The sequence below is a fragment of the Scaptodrosophila lebanonensis genome, unplaced genomic scaffold, assembly GCF_003285725.1.
Source record: "Scaptodrosophila lebanonensis strain 11010-0011.00,11010-0021.00 unplaced genomic scaffold, SlebRS2 tig00000098-arrow-pilon, whole genome shotgun sequence".
Lineage (NCBI taxonomy): Eukaryota > Metazoa > Arthropoda > Insecta > Diptera > Drosophilidae > Scaptodrosophila > Scaptodrosophila lebanonensis.
In genome coordinates, this window is record NW_022060568.1 from 1,670,501 (window position 1) to 1,684,659 (window position 14,159).

Below are 14,159 nucleotides of genomic sequence, written 5' to 3' on the forward strand. Positions count from 1 at the left end.
AAGCCCTGTTATATAAAAATCGTGTAAAAAAACCGTTTAAAAACAGAATTAGGTGCACACTTATTTCCACAACCTTGCTTCTGAAGAGCGGAACTAAATTTCGTTTGAGCTGTGAATCGAACTGGTTCACATTTTCAAAAATGAAAGCAACGGTTTAAGAACCGTTGAGGCAACAACGCAAGCTATTTTTCCAACTATGCCCATTATCTGTTCTAAGCGTGCAGGCTTACACAAAACACAATGCGCACGAGCGGGACAACAGTATGTATTAGGCCACCTGCAGCTAAGGCGACAACACATGCGCCATAGCAACTGATATTGAAATGCACTTGTAAAGACATCTAAAGACGACTGTACTGATGAGTCAGGCAAAAACAAAAATTTTCTTTCGGCAATATAATGTGTATATGTATGTGGATTGAATTATCGAGTGCATTGCTGCATGAGCAGCAGCAGTTTGTTTCAGTATTGGAAAATTCTGCAAAACCAGAATCCTATTGTGGAGCACTTGCGTCGCGTGCATTTTTTCTTGCATTTAATAAACGTATTAGGTGTGGAGTTTGTGCCTAGTAAGTATGTTTGCAGATGATTTGAGCTGATGATGAGTGTTAGTTAATGGCTGATGTACTCCTGCAGACATTATTTATGCACATTTTGCAGCATGAAGCACATGGGAACTAAGCCGAACCACATCATCTATTTGACTGACACGATTATTAGCCAAGCGATTTGCAGAAATGAGGCAGCTTACAATCTGATTTGTGTTGCTTTCGAGTCACGGCTCTCGCTTTTGTCGCTGCAGCTGCCGGAGGAGAATGGTGATGAGTTCAATTGGAAATATGTGCAAGATATTGAGCTGCTGCCGCGCGGCACCCGCTGCCATTTGATGACCTTCTCGCCAGATACTTCGCTCGTCGACAACCCAAAGAGTGTGACAATTTGTGCTGCCGTTGATTTGTGCGAGCTAAGGATCTACTACACCGACCTGGCGGGTTCCACCCGTTATCAGCTTCTGAAGGACCACACAGCCTACATTAATGACATTTCGTGGGTTTGCGGGGGCCGGGCGATTAGCTCGGTGAGCGACGACTGCACCTGCAAATTCTGGAAGGTTGAAAAAGACTCGCCTGCAGTGACCTTTACCACATTCTCCCTAATCTCAGCTGCTGTGGCCGTTAGGCCCCATCCCACTGATCCCGAGATAGTACTGGTGGCCGAGAAGCAGGGCTTTATTCACATATATAATGTGTTGAATAATCAATCGATGTTTACGGTTAGGACGCCAAATTATCCGCTGATGTCTGTGGATTGGAGACATACCCATCGCTCGCTTATAGTTGCCATGGCTGACAGAAATATATTCATCTATGATATGAACCGACCCCCCAAGCCGGTCAAAATAGTTCCTGTGCATGAGGATATTGGCCGCATCGTTCGCCTGGCACCCGACCCCAACCGTCTAATGTTTGCCAGCGTCGGGAGCCCCAACTCCACAATGAAGGTCATGGAGGCTAACTCCACCGATCCTGTGTTGGACTACGAGCTACAGCAGTTCAGCGGCTTAGATTTCCATCAGAAACTGCCGTACATAGTTGCACCGTGTGATAGGCGCATATTCTTCTGGAAATTGAACTTGAAGTCGATTCCCACCAACTTCTAGTCATGAATTGAACTTCAACAGTGCCTTAAACTTTTATTTTGATTTGTTTTTAATACCGAATCGCCTAAAACAATAGTTGATCGAAGAACATTTTTAAATGTTATGTTAAATATGCAAATTTTTATATATATATTTATACATAGCATGATATCGGCTCACAAATTGTTTAAATATCATTTATACACCAAAAGCTAAAGAAACACAAGTCTGTAATAAAACAAATACCAAATGTGTTCATTTCAAACCACAATACTTTGCAGTTATTTCCAAATCTAACGGCTACAGTATTTAGTGAGCGACTTAAATTAGTGACGAACTGAATTCTTGGCAGAACTATAGCTTAAAGCAGCCACTAACGGTAGTCGCTAATTAGCAAACTTTTAATTAACTTTCAAAATGTATGCTGCTCCACTAGCGAAGACACAAACCAGGCGCTTGCCGCGCCGAGGACGTGTCGATTGCCCTGCTAAATTAGCTATAAAGTGCTGTAGGCGCCATCTGTTGGCCTAAAACAGCACAACATGATAAATTGTTGCATTTGAAAGAAAAACATGGCTGGAAAAGAGTTTTTTAAAAATATACTTGTATGTATTTATTCAACAAATAATCAAAACTAAAATATTGCAAATAAAAATAACAACAATTTGCTACACATATAAAAAATATAAAAATACATACATATGTTTGTGTGCACAAAAATGCAGTCAGGCAGAGAATTAAAGAGTTAGCTTTTCGCCAGAAATCCGCTCTTAGCCTTAGAGGTGGACTTCAGCCGTGCGTGATACGAAGAATCACGAATGGCAAGCAAACAAGAAAGAAGAACTCTAACAATAATTCGAATTTCCTGCACTAAATTGAAATATTGTGTAAAAATTGATGTTACTGTTATTTCATGGAAGTTCTAGAAAATTTGGTTTGAACGACCTCGATGAATTGGTTTAAGTTATTCAAATTTTAAGTATGTTCGACTCTTAAAATAATATAATATTTAAGTACGAGAGAACCAAATATTTAGAACTACATATATATATCATTCATAATTTCGAACTATTTTTGCAGATTATTGCTATAAATTTATTACATGCTTGTCTTAAAGAGGGTTGCTAATAGTTGGGAGTTTCTATTTGTAAAATAATATAATATTTAAGTACGAGAGAACCAAATATTTAGAACTACATATATACCATTCATAATTTCGAACTATTTTTGCAGATTACTGCTATAAATTTATTACATACTTGTCTTAAAGAGGGTTGCTAATAGTTGGGAGTTAATTAGTTGTGTATTTTCTTACCATTGTTAGAAAAAGTAAAGTATTGTGTATTGGGTGTCTCATTTGCTTTTCATTATTAGTTGCAACAGAAAGACGCTACATGCCTACTACAAGTATATAAGTACATATGTGTATGTACATAGGAGTATGCATTGATTTAAGGGGCAATATTTTGTCTATCCATAGGTATCGTAGGTTGCGGGTGCGCGTGTCTAAAGCTCGATCCATGCACAGCACTAACCCTGTCGATCCTACTATATACATAGGTATGTATGTAGATGGGCACAATAAATTGTAAGCCTTTTATTGACCGACTCGATGGCCAACTGGCTCGAGTTGAAGCATACGAGTATAATGTGTTGGCCGCCTTTTCTCGTTTTAGCACTTCAACTTTCTATTATCTATGCGCTCCAACTTCGAAGATAGCTGTTTGTCACGACTTTTTTTCGACTCTCCGTTCATTTGATTTATTTGTTTTTCATTTTTTTTTTTTTTAGGCGAGCCATTCACCTCGCTGGTAAATTAATTTTCTCACGTTACCCAACCAGAGAGAAACAGCGACAATGGCAAACGAATAATGAACAACAATAATAAATAATAAACAACAAATAACAATGCTCACTAGCTTAACAGCGCAGGCGAAACAATTAAATAATTGAAAATTAAACTTGAAATCGGCAACAACAGCAATAGCAACAATAACAAGAATAACAACAATAATAATAACGATAATAATAATAATTTGGCGGCTAATACAAATTTGTTCAACACTTGTACGGTAAATGTAATGTTTTCCTATTTTTTCACCTATTTATTGTTTATTAATGTTTGCCATCATTGTGCCATTGTGCGGCAATTAAGGCCTCAGCCTAATCACAAGACAAAGCTGACAGCAACAACAACAACAGCAACAACAACCAGTCTGCCTGTGACAATAATATTGTGTAAAAATGGCCAGCACTTGCAATCATTATGTTGTCGGTGTCGGACAACGAAACAACTTAATTACACAACAATGGGCAGCAGCAACAGCAACAACAACAACAATAGCAACAATTGTGGTTTTGGCAAGTGTTACAACGGTCTTTAAGCCATTTGACAGTCAAGATCTCAAACGCCTCTCCCCGTCCTCCTCCTCCTCCTCCACCATCACCCTTTTGGACAGCAATCGCTTCAAATGATTGCCCGAAAAATACAAAATAGGCAACAAAGTAACTGAACTGTAATTGCTCATAATTAAGTTTGTCGGATTGTGCGCTTTGCAGTGCCTTAAACAATGCATAATAGGTAAATAAATAAATCCATTCAAAGACACGCTCTCGACACTCATAATTGACATTCGAACACTCTGGTCTTGTTTTTCTTCAATCGCCTTCTCATATACATACCTATGTGCATATGTATAGTATGTATATATATTTTTTTTCTGCCTTTATGGGGAGCTCGCAGCGCGCAACTTTCGCACTCCACATGGCCACTTGAGGCGGCAGCAGCAGCAGCAGCAGCAACAACAACAACACATGAACAAAGAGGTGAACACATCATAGCCAGATAATTAAATCATTCAACGGCTTTGGCTGCCACAACTCGACTCTGATGTCAGTTGACTCGCTTACCAAAAACAAGACTGCCACGTCTGGAGAGGGGCTTGGAGAGGGAGAAGTACTAGTGTCACAAACGTAGAGCGAAATGCGTTCCAAAGGATCTATCCATCTCTAAGGATAAAGTCTAAAGTTGACATGACTCTATGTCCACTGATGTCGAGAATTGTTGGAAGCAGCTGTCAGGTCCTTATGGCTGCTAAAAGCACCTCATATAAATGTTATACGATTTAATTGTCAATCGGATAAATAAATACACTGTTTTTATTTGAAATAGCTTACTAATAAGGAGCGCAGAAATGGATATCCAAATCGTTGTATCACATTATTAGAAGCTGTAGTCTATTGCGGTTTGAGATTCGAAACAATAAGCCCTAAATACAATTGTAAACAGAATTATAATATAATGTATAAATTTTAATAAATTATGATAAGTAAGCTATGCATACACGTATAGTTCAAGCGACCGTTTAAAAAGTGGTCTCTAAACGTTTGAAAGGGGATTCCAATTTTAGAGACAACAAAGCCTAACCACACATACAAGTATGCACAAAATACCCAATTTCTTCGGACCATCGTAGTTGTTGTGGCTTTCATTTTGAGTCGATGGCTTTCTATAGAATATTTGGGTGTGAAAGAAAGGATTTGCAGTTATGAAATGAAAAAAGCGACACCGTATTGCTATTTTATCCAAATAAGAAATTAAAATGTTTCTTATTTAATTATATAAGGAATAACTTTATACAAGTCGTCTACTCCTTTGAAGCAGGCTTCGAAAATCTTGCCGGCCCCCATCTAAAGCTTTAAATGGCTCCGAACAACTCAAGTGAAACCTTGGAAAAACGAAGAGTTAAACAGAATCTTAATTATACTGCTATTTACTGAGACTAATCCAAATTATTGTTAATGGTAGTTCTATGTTCTTAGTGAGCAAAATTTCCTGCTATTCAGCATAACCTTAAGGACTTTCCTTGTAAACAGTTCAATATGAACAAAATAAAAAGTAATCTAATCTCTAAATTTTACAAACTTGCTCTTATTTATATCAAGCAACGCCAATATTGAAGCCACTCTGAGTCTTTAAAGCTACATCGCTTGGATAATAATGTTGCGACAGCATTTTGTGCCTATCACAGATTAAAATATTAAAAATAGACAAGACACTTTAGCAACCAATTAAATTGAAAAGAAATGGTTGCATTTCATAAACATTGTTTGAAATATGGACAGCAATCCTATACAGCTATTAATTGAAAAGCTTTTGGGGCATTCGACTCCAATTAATAACTCCATTGCTCCGAAGAAGACGTTTCGGTCTTGAGTTATTTTCGTTCTCAAGTAAGGACAGAGCTGAGAGCACAACAAGCCCCCCTTTTAAAGCTGCTTTTTGTTGTGCGATGGCTGCAGTCGATAAAATGCACCCTGTATCCAGGATTTGTTGTGGCTGGGCTTGTGTGAACAATACGTCAAAATATTGGCAAAACAATGATAAAAATATCGCTCTACCTAAACGCGAGCGTGAGAGATGCTTGAAAAGGGCTTCGAGTTGAAGGACATTTGGCTGTCTTACGAATCGCAGGGCAGACAGCGAGGCAATGCCATTCTTTTTGGAGCCGTGCCACTTATTTGGAGCATAAACTATAGATACTGCCTCTCTTACAAAACTAGGCCTTACAAAACTAGACTGCTGCTAAAAACACGAAACTATGTCAGCGTATCGCATTACGAATGTGGATCATGGAAACCCAATATTTATTTTGACAGCTATAAGTTTTCTTAGTTTCCTTTTTGTTGTGGACTTGTGTGTGCACCATCCTCGTCCTGGCATCATCGTTTTATTGGCAATGCGCAGCGCAATTGTAATTGCAAGTTAATTAACAATAAAAATCAGTAAACGAGTCGGTCGATCGAAGAAATGCGAAATTCGCATTAAAAATCTTCCCTCTATGATTCATCGTCATCCCCACAGAGTCTACAAAAAATATCGTATTACCCAAACAAGCGAATTCCTGCGGCACGCATCTCAATCCCATACCCAACCAGTCTCTCTACCTAGCGGCGCGACGGCGATCCCACACGATCGAGCGACGGCAGCGCTGCCTATTCCGCGCTCTCTCCCTCTCTCTCTCTCTCTTTCTCTGTATTGCTCTCTTAGTCTGCCTCGTTGGCGACTTGCCGTGTTCATGGCAGACTGCGTGGCCGCCGTCGCGCAGCTTCTAAAGCCATGTGCCCCTTGAATAATTATTAAATTATTCCGCTTTACGATTATTTATCCGCGCTTTGACATTTTAATTGTTTAATTGCGAATGGACGGACGGACGAGACAGGCGAGACTGACGATTACGCCGAGGCCTAAAGTACCGCGTGGGCCGCGTGGCCGCTCTCGAGAGACAGAGATGCGTGAGAATTCGTTCAGCATTTGTTGCCCCAATTGGGGGCAGAAGTTCCTCATGGAACCTCGCTTGCCAGCCACGACAATTGACTTTGCCATTTGGGGACTAAAGAATATAGAAAAGAATCTCTTAAGTTGACAATAACTATTAGAAATAACGTTTACTTAAAAAAAGTAAGTATTTTGTAATGAAAACAAAACTTCTTTAACTATGTTGCTGAAGCATAATGAATTATATAGAATTTATTAATTTATTTTAATACATATCTCAACTTGGACGTGAAGTCCAAGTCGTTCCAAGTAATAGGAAAACCGAATACAAATATTTTCGAGTGTAAAACAGAGACAAAAATAGTGTAGTATTCCTAAGTCGGTTGCATATGTAAGCATATATCGTCGGCAATTCTATTAGTTATTTAAAATCAATGTTGATCTGTAATTATCAATAGTAACAGATTTAAGCGGAAAACGACTCCCCAAGCAATGGAAACATATATATAAATAAAAAATATGTCCAAAGAATAGCAAAAAAAAGTACTTGTATTTACGAATTAAAAACAAATGTTTAATTGAATCGCTCAACATTTAACCTGAAATCTGGCAATCCCATGTAAACAATATCTTTAATGTATAGTTAAATTATATATATTTATAATGAGAGAAATGCCTTGAAACCAAAGGAGTAAACAACCGAACTGAACTGAGCCGACATGAGAGCCGTTTTGTAAAATCCATTAGAGGAAGAATCTTATGAGAGTCTGAGGAAACGAGCCGCCAGGAAGTGCAGATGAATTTAAAAAACAATAAAGCTATATGTGTGGTATATATTTTAAGCCATTTACCTATATCTACAAAACTAATAATTGCTCCTGAGTGAAATATTTGTAAAGAGAAAACTAAACTCAATATTGGGAGTTCCATAAAGTTGCTGCTAAGTGTAGATCCATTGAACAGCCCCACTACTTGTATAAACAAAATCAGACGATTGTTCAAAATTTGGCAAATTAAATCGAAGCCTGGCGAGCACACTCAAAGCTCCGTTTTGGCCAAAGAAAACTGCAAAGCTCTCTCGCAGCAAATCTAAAACATAGTCATAGATGTATATCATGTGTAGTAAGTATTTCTGCACACACACACACACATATGTGGACACAACATACATACTTACATACATACATTAGCTTCAGCTGCAGCCCCGCAGTTACAGCTCCTCTCGCCTGCCGCCTGCCGCCTGCTGCATTCGTGTAGCGCAGTGTGGATGCTAATTTACGCGTTTTAATAGCAAAAGTTCTACAACATTTTAATTAGACTGCTTTTTGTTGTTGCAGCTGTTGTTGTCGTTGTTGCTGCTGCTGCTGCTGCTGCAGATACTGCCACCGTCAACCCATACTCCCATACTCAAGCACCAGCAGGCAGGAGTGCAACAAAAACAACTAAAACAGCAACGAGAGCGTGTAGTTTTACTTACTACTCCAGCACATCGTCGAGAGCTTTGCTTTTTCCTTTCTTTTTTTTTTGTTTTTTGGCTATAAATTGGCGTCCTTCATTGAACGAGCAAGCGCGCGGCCCAAACTCTGTCTCGGGCTCGGGCTCAGGACTCTGCCTACCCACCCCTTCGTTGCTCACAAAATGGGTGCGCGCACACACACATGCAAAGAAGCGCTCGAATGCGACACGCACACACTCAAAAGTTGTGGCACGCACACTAACAAACAACACCGGCTAGCTGGAAGCATTCCAGTTCATATTGGAAGTACGGCATGCGTTCGAGCAGTAGTGCATGCTTGCTATCGGCAAACACTAGTCGCTCTCCTCTAACCACAGCGACAACAGCAGCAACAACAGTGCGCACATGCGCCATGTTGCCAATCCATGGCGGAGGGGAAATTCCAATGGGCGCGCTCTCGCTTACTCTCGCATGTCTGAGCGACGCAACTGATGACCGCAGCCGTTGCTCCGACTGACGCCGCCCATGCCGCGACCAGCAATTTACCGTTGCTGTGCTGTGCTGCTTTAGCCAGAGGCAGCGCAGCCACAGCTACGTCGACAGCAGCGTTGACGACGACGACACCGGCGCGTGCGAGGACTACTTAGAGCTTGCTGGTGATGCCTTTGCTGTGTTGCTGTTGCTGTTGGTGTTGCTGTTGCTGTTGCGTTTGCTCTGGACCGATGCCAGCGATGCCGTTAGCCAAGCGTTTTAGTCCCGTTGCCGTTGCCTGGCGTCTGTTGTCGTGCAACACTTTTTGGCTTGGCCCAACCACCAACGCAGCCATCGATGGCGACGACGACGATGACGGCGACGACGACAAAACTCTGGGTGCACATTAAGTCAGGCAACAGTTTAACGTGGAAATTATTGCGAATTTGTTGTGTGTTTTTGCGACAAACGACAAGCGCGCGCCGTCACGCAACAGCAGCCCACAAAACGGCGAGTGTTGCATGCAACAGCCAACAGCAGCATTAGCCATTTGCCATTAGCCATCAATTGCACCAACAATTGCAGTAACTTTAATTTTTTTCAGTGCAATATTTTATAGTAAAAAGAACGTGCGCCTATAAGCGGCATACAAAACAAAAACATAACTCTCACGTACACAAAGCACACACACACACACACAAACGCACACACACAGCCATGTACATACACAAATACGCACACGCATCATACGAGTACACAAACAAAATGCGCTCACGTATGTATGTTTGTATGAGCTTTTAATTGAGTGTGAGTGCGAGTACAATGTTTGGGCTCCCAAAACTGTGTAATTAAGCAAACAAAGAGCGGAGATAAGAGCCGCCGCAGCGGCAATAGCTAATACGCAACTGAGCCTGTTAGTGCGAGCGCGCGTGAGAGAGCGCGAGCAGGCAAGAGAAAAAGAGAGCAGGAAGACAAAATGCCGCAACGTTCACCGTTTGCCATACAGGAGTTGTTGGGGCTGGCTGTGGCGGCAGCGGGAGCGGGAGCGGGAGGTTCCACGACAACAACAACAACAGCAACAATAACCACACCAACAACTGCTGGAACAGCAAGCACATGTGAAGCACCAACCGATCTGACAACAACAACAACAACAACGACGGCAATCGGTACAGCAAAATCAACAACAGAATCGCGGCAAACGCCAACACCGCCGAAACCAACGACAGCAACAGCAACTGCAGCCACATCTTTGGCTCAATATACAGCAGTTGCCAGTTCGGTGGCAACAACAATAACAACTTCCAGTCCCAGCCCTGTCCTAAAAGTGGAGCACTATCGCGACCAGCAACAACAGCAACAGCAACAACAACAACAACATCATCAGCAACAGCTGACCATGGCAGCGGCATCACGTATGGCCTACTTTAATGCTCATGCAGCGGTGGCTGCCGCCTTTATGCCCCATCAGCTGGCGGCCGCCGCAGCTGTGGCCCAACAACAACAGCATCAGCAGCCACCGTTGCACCACCAACACCACCACCATCAACATCTTCATCAACAACACCACCCAGCGCATCACCCACACCATCATCATCACCACCAGCATCATCATCAGCTGCAAGGAACCACAGTGCCGGTGGTGGCAGCACCACCGCCAATGCCGCCGCACCCGCATCATCCGTTGCTGCATGCACAGGGTAAGCTTAAACGTGTCGAATGCTAGACTCCCGCCCGTCCAACTCCTATATATACATATATATGTACATATCTATATACTCACCACTTCGTTATATAACAAGCTCCTTTTTTTAATTTTTTCCACAAGTTTGTTCTTTTAAAACCTTGTTCCGAATTTTTTTAAAATTGCTTTTAATATTTATGGATGTAGCTTTAGAGTAATTCTCATAAGCTTGTCCTTCCTGGTACTTAGGAATTCCTTGATACTGAGTCTGGTGATTCTAGCTCGTTTACTTCGTGAGATCCATGCGTTGACTGATTGCAAAAAAAAATAATAATTTGCGGGGCCTGCCTCTGAACGATTTCATAATAGCATTATACCCTTCGGTTACAGGGTATTAAAGCCACCCAACCACTACTCCGATCCACTAAGCCACTGAGTCACAGCCACAGCAGTTACAGTTTAAGTCTCTCTCCACTCGTGCAACGCAATTAGCAGTCGCAACTGGTAGACTTTGTCACCTGCCATCCGCTTAGTTTGCATAAAAAATAAATTAATCAGCGAACCATCGACAATGCCCGGCCTGGCCCGGCCCGGCCCCGCCCGACCTGGCTCCGACTCCGACTCGGGTTGACTCGATTTGTGGTTCGGCCATCCAGCTCCCAAATCCACTCCATTGCCACTCAAGTTGAACTGCTAATTGCAATGGCAATTGCTGTACACACATACACACACGCCACACTCACACGCACACACACACACACAATAACACATCGAAAATGAATGCAATGAGTATGTGCGTGTGAAACAGCAGCAACTTTACCGTGGAACATAAGCGATTTGATACGGCCTGCCCTACGCCCTTCTAATGGCAAACAAATTGCCAGCATTTTGTGATGCTCGTTTGATAGTTCAAATTCTCTTGGCTGCATAAAATTCACTCCACAAATCTGTATTAACATAAATAACAATAGATTATTAATGAATAATTTTGAATTAAGGATTTATTCTTATTCACAAAATATTATAAACATATAACAACAAAACTATCCAAATTCAAACTTTCGAATATAATTTCCCCCTACAATATGGTAGAATAAAAGAGCGCAAGACAGTTGGAAAAGTGAATAAATATATTTCATTATAAATATACCAATTATGCTCTTGGTTGATGTATATTTTCTATTACTAGAAGAAACCTTGCCTAGTCATGTCCAAAGTCCGACACCCATTTGTATATAGTTCTTATCAGTTCCGACTATTTTTACAACTTGAAGCATAGACATGTATTTTGGATATTTTAAAATTATATTGCGAATATATTTCTGAACATCTTTCTAAGTACTAAATTTGGATTGGAAAAGTTGCCCATATTGAACAAACTTCGGCTTCTTGTTTTCAGTTAGCCTTAAAATACTTTTTTCTCAATATATTGATGAGATTATGTGATAGTTGGTAAAACATTTTCCTTATTTGAAAAACTGTAGTTGATTCTACTTTAAGGCTTAAAAACAAATACAATTTTACGAAAACCTGTTTTTTTTTAATCGATGGAAATCTGTTGTTTCGTTAATAAAAATAGGGGAATGTTTATAGTTCACTTAGAGTGATTAAAATTCTGCCGAAGTTTTCTAAAATCCATCATTTACAAGTATTGATAATTTGAGATCAATTCGAATTTAAAATACACAAACAACAATTTATTTTCTGTAATGTAATGTATTGTATTACATATGTATTACATATGTATTACATAATGTATTACATATTTCATTTGAAATTATAAAAAAAAAACAACATATTATTTATAACAAAAGCTTCATGAAAAATATATCTTTTAGCTGTTTTAACTATTTCGTAGTTAATATTTTGGTTAGCGAAAGGCAACATAGTTTTGTTTAGTCAAACATACATATAAACTTAAGTTTTCTCACTCCAATTCAACTCGCAACCAAGCATATGAAAGAAATATAATATATCGATATAGCTTCATTACAGAAATAGCATTTCTGTAAGTCGTTCTGATAAGACATGGAAGAAATTATGCATACATTCTCAATTCTAAATAAATGTATGCACTGCTTGCTGATATTAAAATAAATTCAAGCTCACTGCCATCAAAGGGAAAACCAAATAAAAGCCAAGATACTTGTAGATTCATTAAGAAATATCTGATTCGTTTTCAAAGCTTAATGTTAATAATAAACTTTGAACCACAGTCGGCGAGGTGCTAATGTGGCGATCGGCAGAAGGCGAACAATGTGAAGCTGGAAATGAAGTGAATGAGAGGGAGAAAGAGTTAGGCAAAGAGAGAGAGAGAGAGAGAGAGGGGGGAGAAGAGGGGGAGAAGCTTAGCTTGGCGGCTTATTGAATTGAGAGCAAGTGGCAATATCAGCAGAGGCAACAACAAATGAAGCTCGCACAAGCACACAAACACATACGCGTACATATGTAAATGGGGATACATACATACATACAGATAATCTTGCGGTTTAAGTGCCGCGCACAGCTGTTGAGTTTTCTGCTGCTCTTGTTGTTGTTATTATAATTAGCGTGCAAACAAGCGCTGGAAGTTTCTGCGTGTAATTATGTTTGTGCCCCACTGTGCCTTGTTGTTGCTGTTGTTGTGCATCTCAGCTCAAATTAAAATAGCTTTTCTTCGCTCAGCTCAGCTCACACACACACACACACATATATATATAAATACGTACATACTCGTACAAACAATTCTTAATAAGTTCGTCGTTGCGCTAGAGTTCGATTTGATTTTATATAACTTCCGTTTTGACGGGATTTTTTTGTTGTTGTTTTTTTTTTGTATTATTATGAATGTTGTGCGGGTGGGTGTCGTATTGCTTTCTCTTTTGCACCGCTGTAATAAGTCGGCTTTACATTGTTGCTGTTATTTTAATTATGTATACACATGTATGTATATACATATGTACGCATATATGTATGTATGTATGTATATTTTTCTTTATTTGTCTACGTATTTATTTATCGCATTTTCCTGCGCCGTCGCGTAATTTGTTTAATAAATGTGAGAAAGAACTTTGCGCAGCTTTTTTAACTGGATTGTTGCGGTTGTTGTTGGTGTTGCTGTTGTTGCTGCTTTTGACTTTTTTATTCGCGTCATCTTATTTAATTTTGCATATTGTTTGCTTGCTGCGTTGCCCCGTTCTGCTTTTGCTTCTACTTTTTTTTTTTATTTATATTTTGTTGATTTTTCCCATTTTGCCTTTCGTCGCTGTTGTTGCTATTGTTGTTCTTGTTGTTGTTGTTGTTGTCGCCGTCAATTAAAGCCGCGTCAAGTTTTGGCAACAACAACAACAACCAAATAATAATAAAAAAAAAATAAAAATAAACCAGCGGATTTCCTGCCAAGTTGACCAAAAAGGGGCCAACAAGCCACCCCAACAATTGGCGCCTCTTGTTGCCGGCAGCTAGCTAGCCAGCCAGGCCATTAAGTGCCTTTGATCTTTTACAGAGTAGCAGAAGCAGCAACACCAACAACAACAACAACCACCTTGTTAAAAATAGCGTCAAATCGCCAAATTGGTCACACACACACACACACACACACACACATTTCTTTCTTTATTTCCTCTTCTTTACTTTCTGTCACTTAATTGAC

The 14,159-nt window shown here is 40.1% G+C and overlaps 2 protein-coding genes across 2 annotated transcripts in view; both read left to right on the top strand.

The window, feature by feature from the left end:
• The first annotated feature begins 661 nt into the window (after positions 1-661).
• Positions 662-1,660, top strand: LOC115627961 (nucleoporin Nup37-like). Its single transcript, XM_030523854.1, has one exon. The coding sequence runs from the start codon at positions 662-664 to the stop codon at positions 1,658-1,660; it is 999 nt and encodes a 332-aa protein (XP_030379714.1).
• Positions 1,661-9,820: 8,160 nt separating this feature from the next.
• Positions 9,821-14,159, top strand: part of LOC115627962 (DNA N6-methyl adenine demethylase) — a 63,721-nt gene continuing 59,382 nt past the window's right edge. Inside the window, exons 1-2 of the mRNA XM_030523856.1 lie at positions 9,821-9,896; positions 9,954-10,544. Of these exons, the coding sequence (XP_030379716.1) occupies positions 9,821-9,896; positions 9,954-10,544 (667 nt within the window). The remainder of the gene's footprint in view (positions 9,897-9,953; positions 10,545-14,159) is intronic.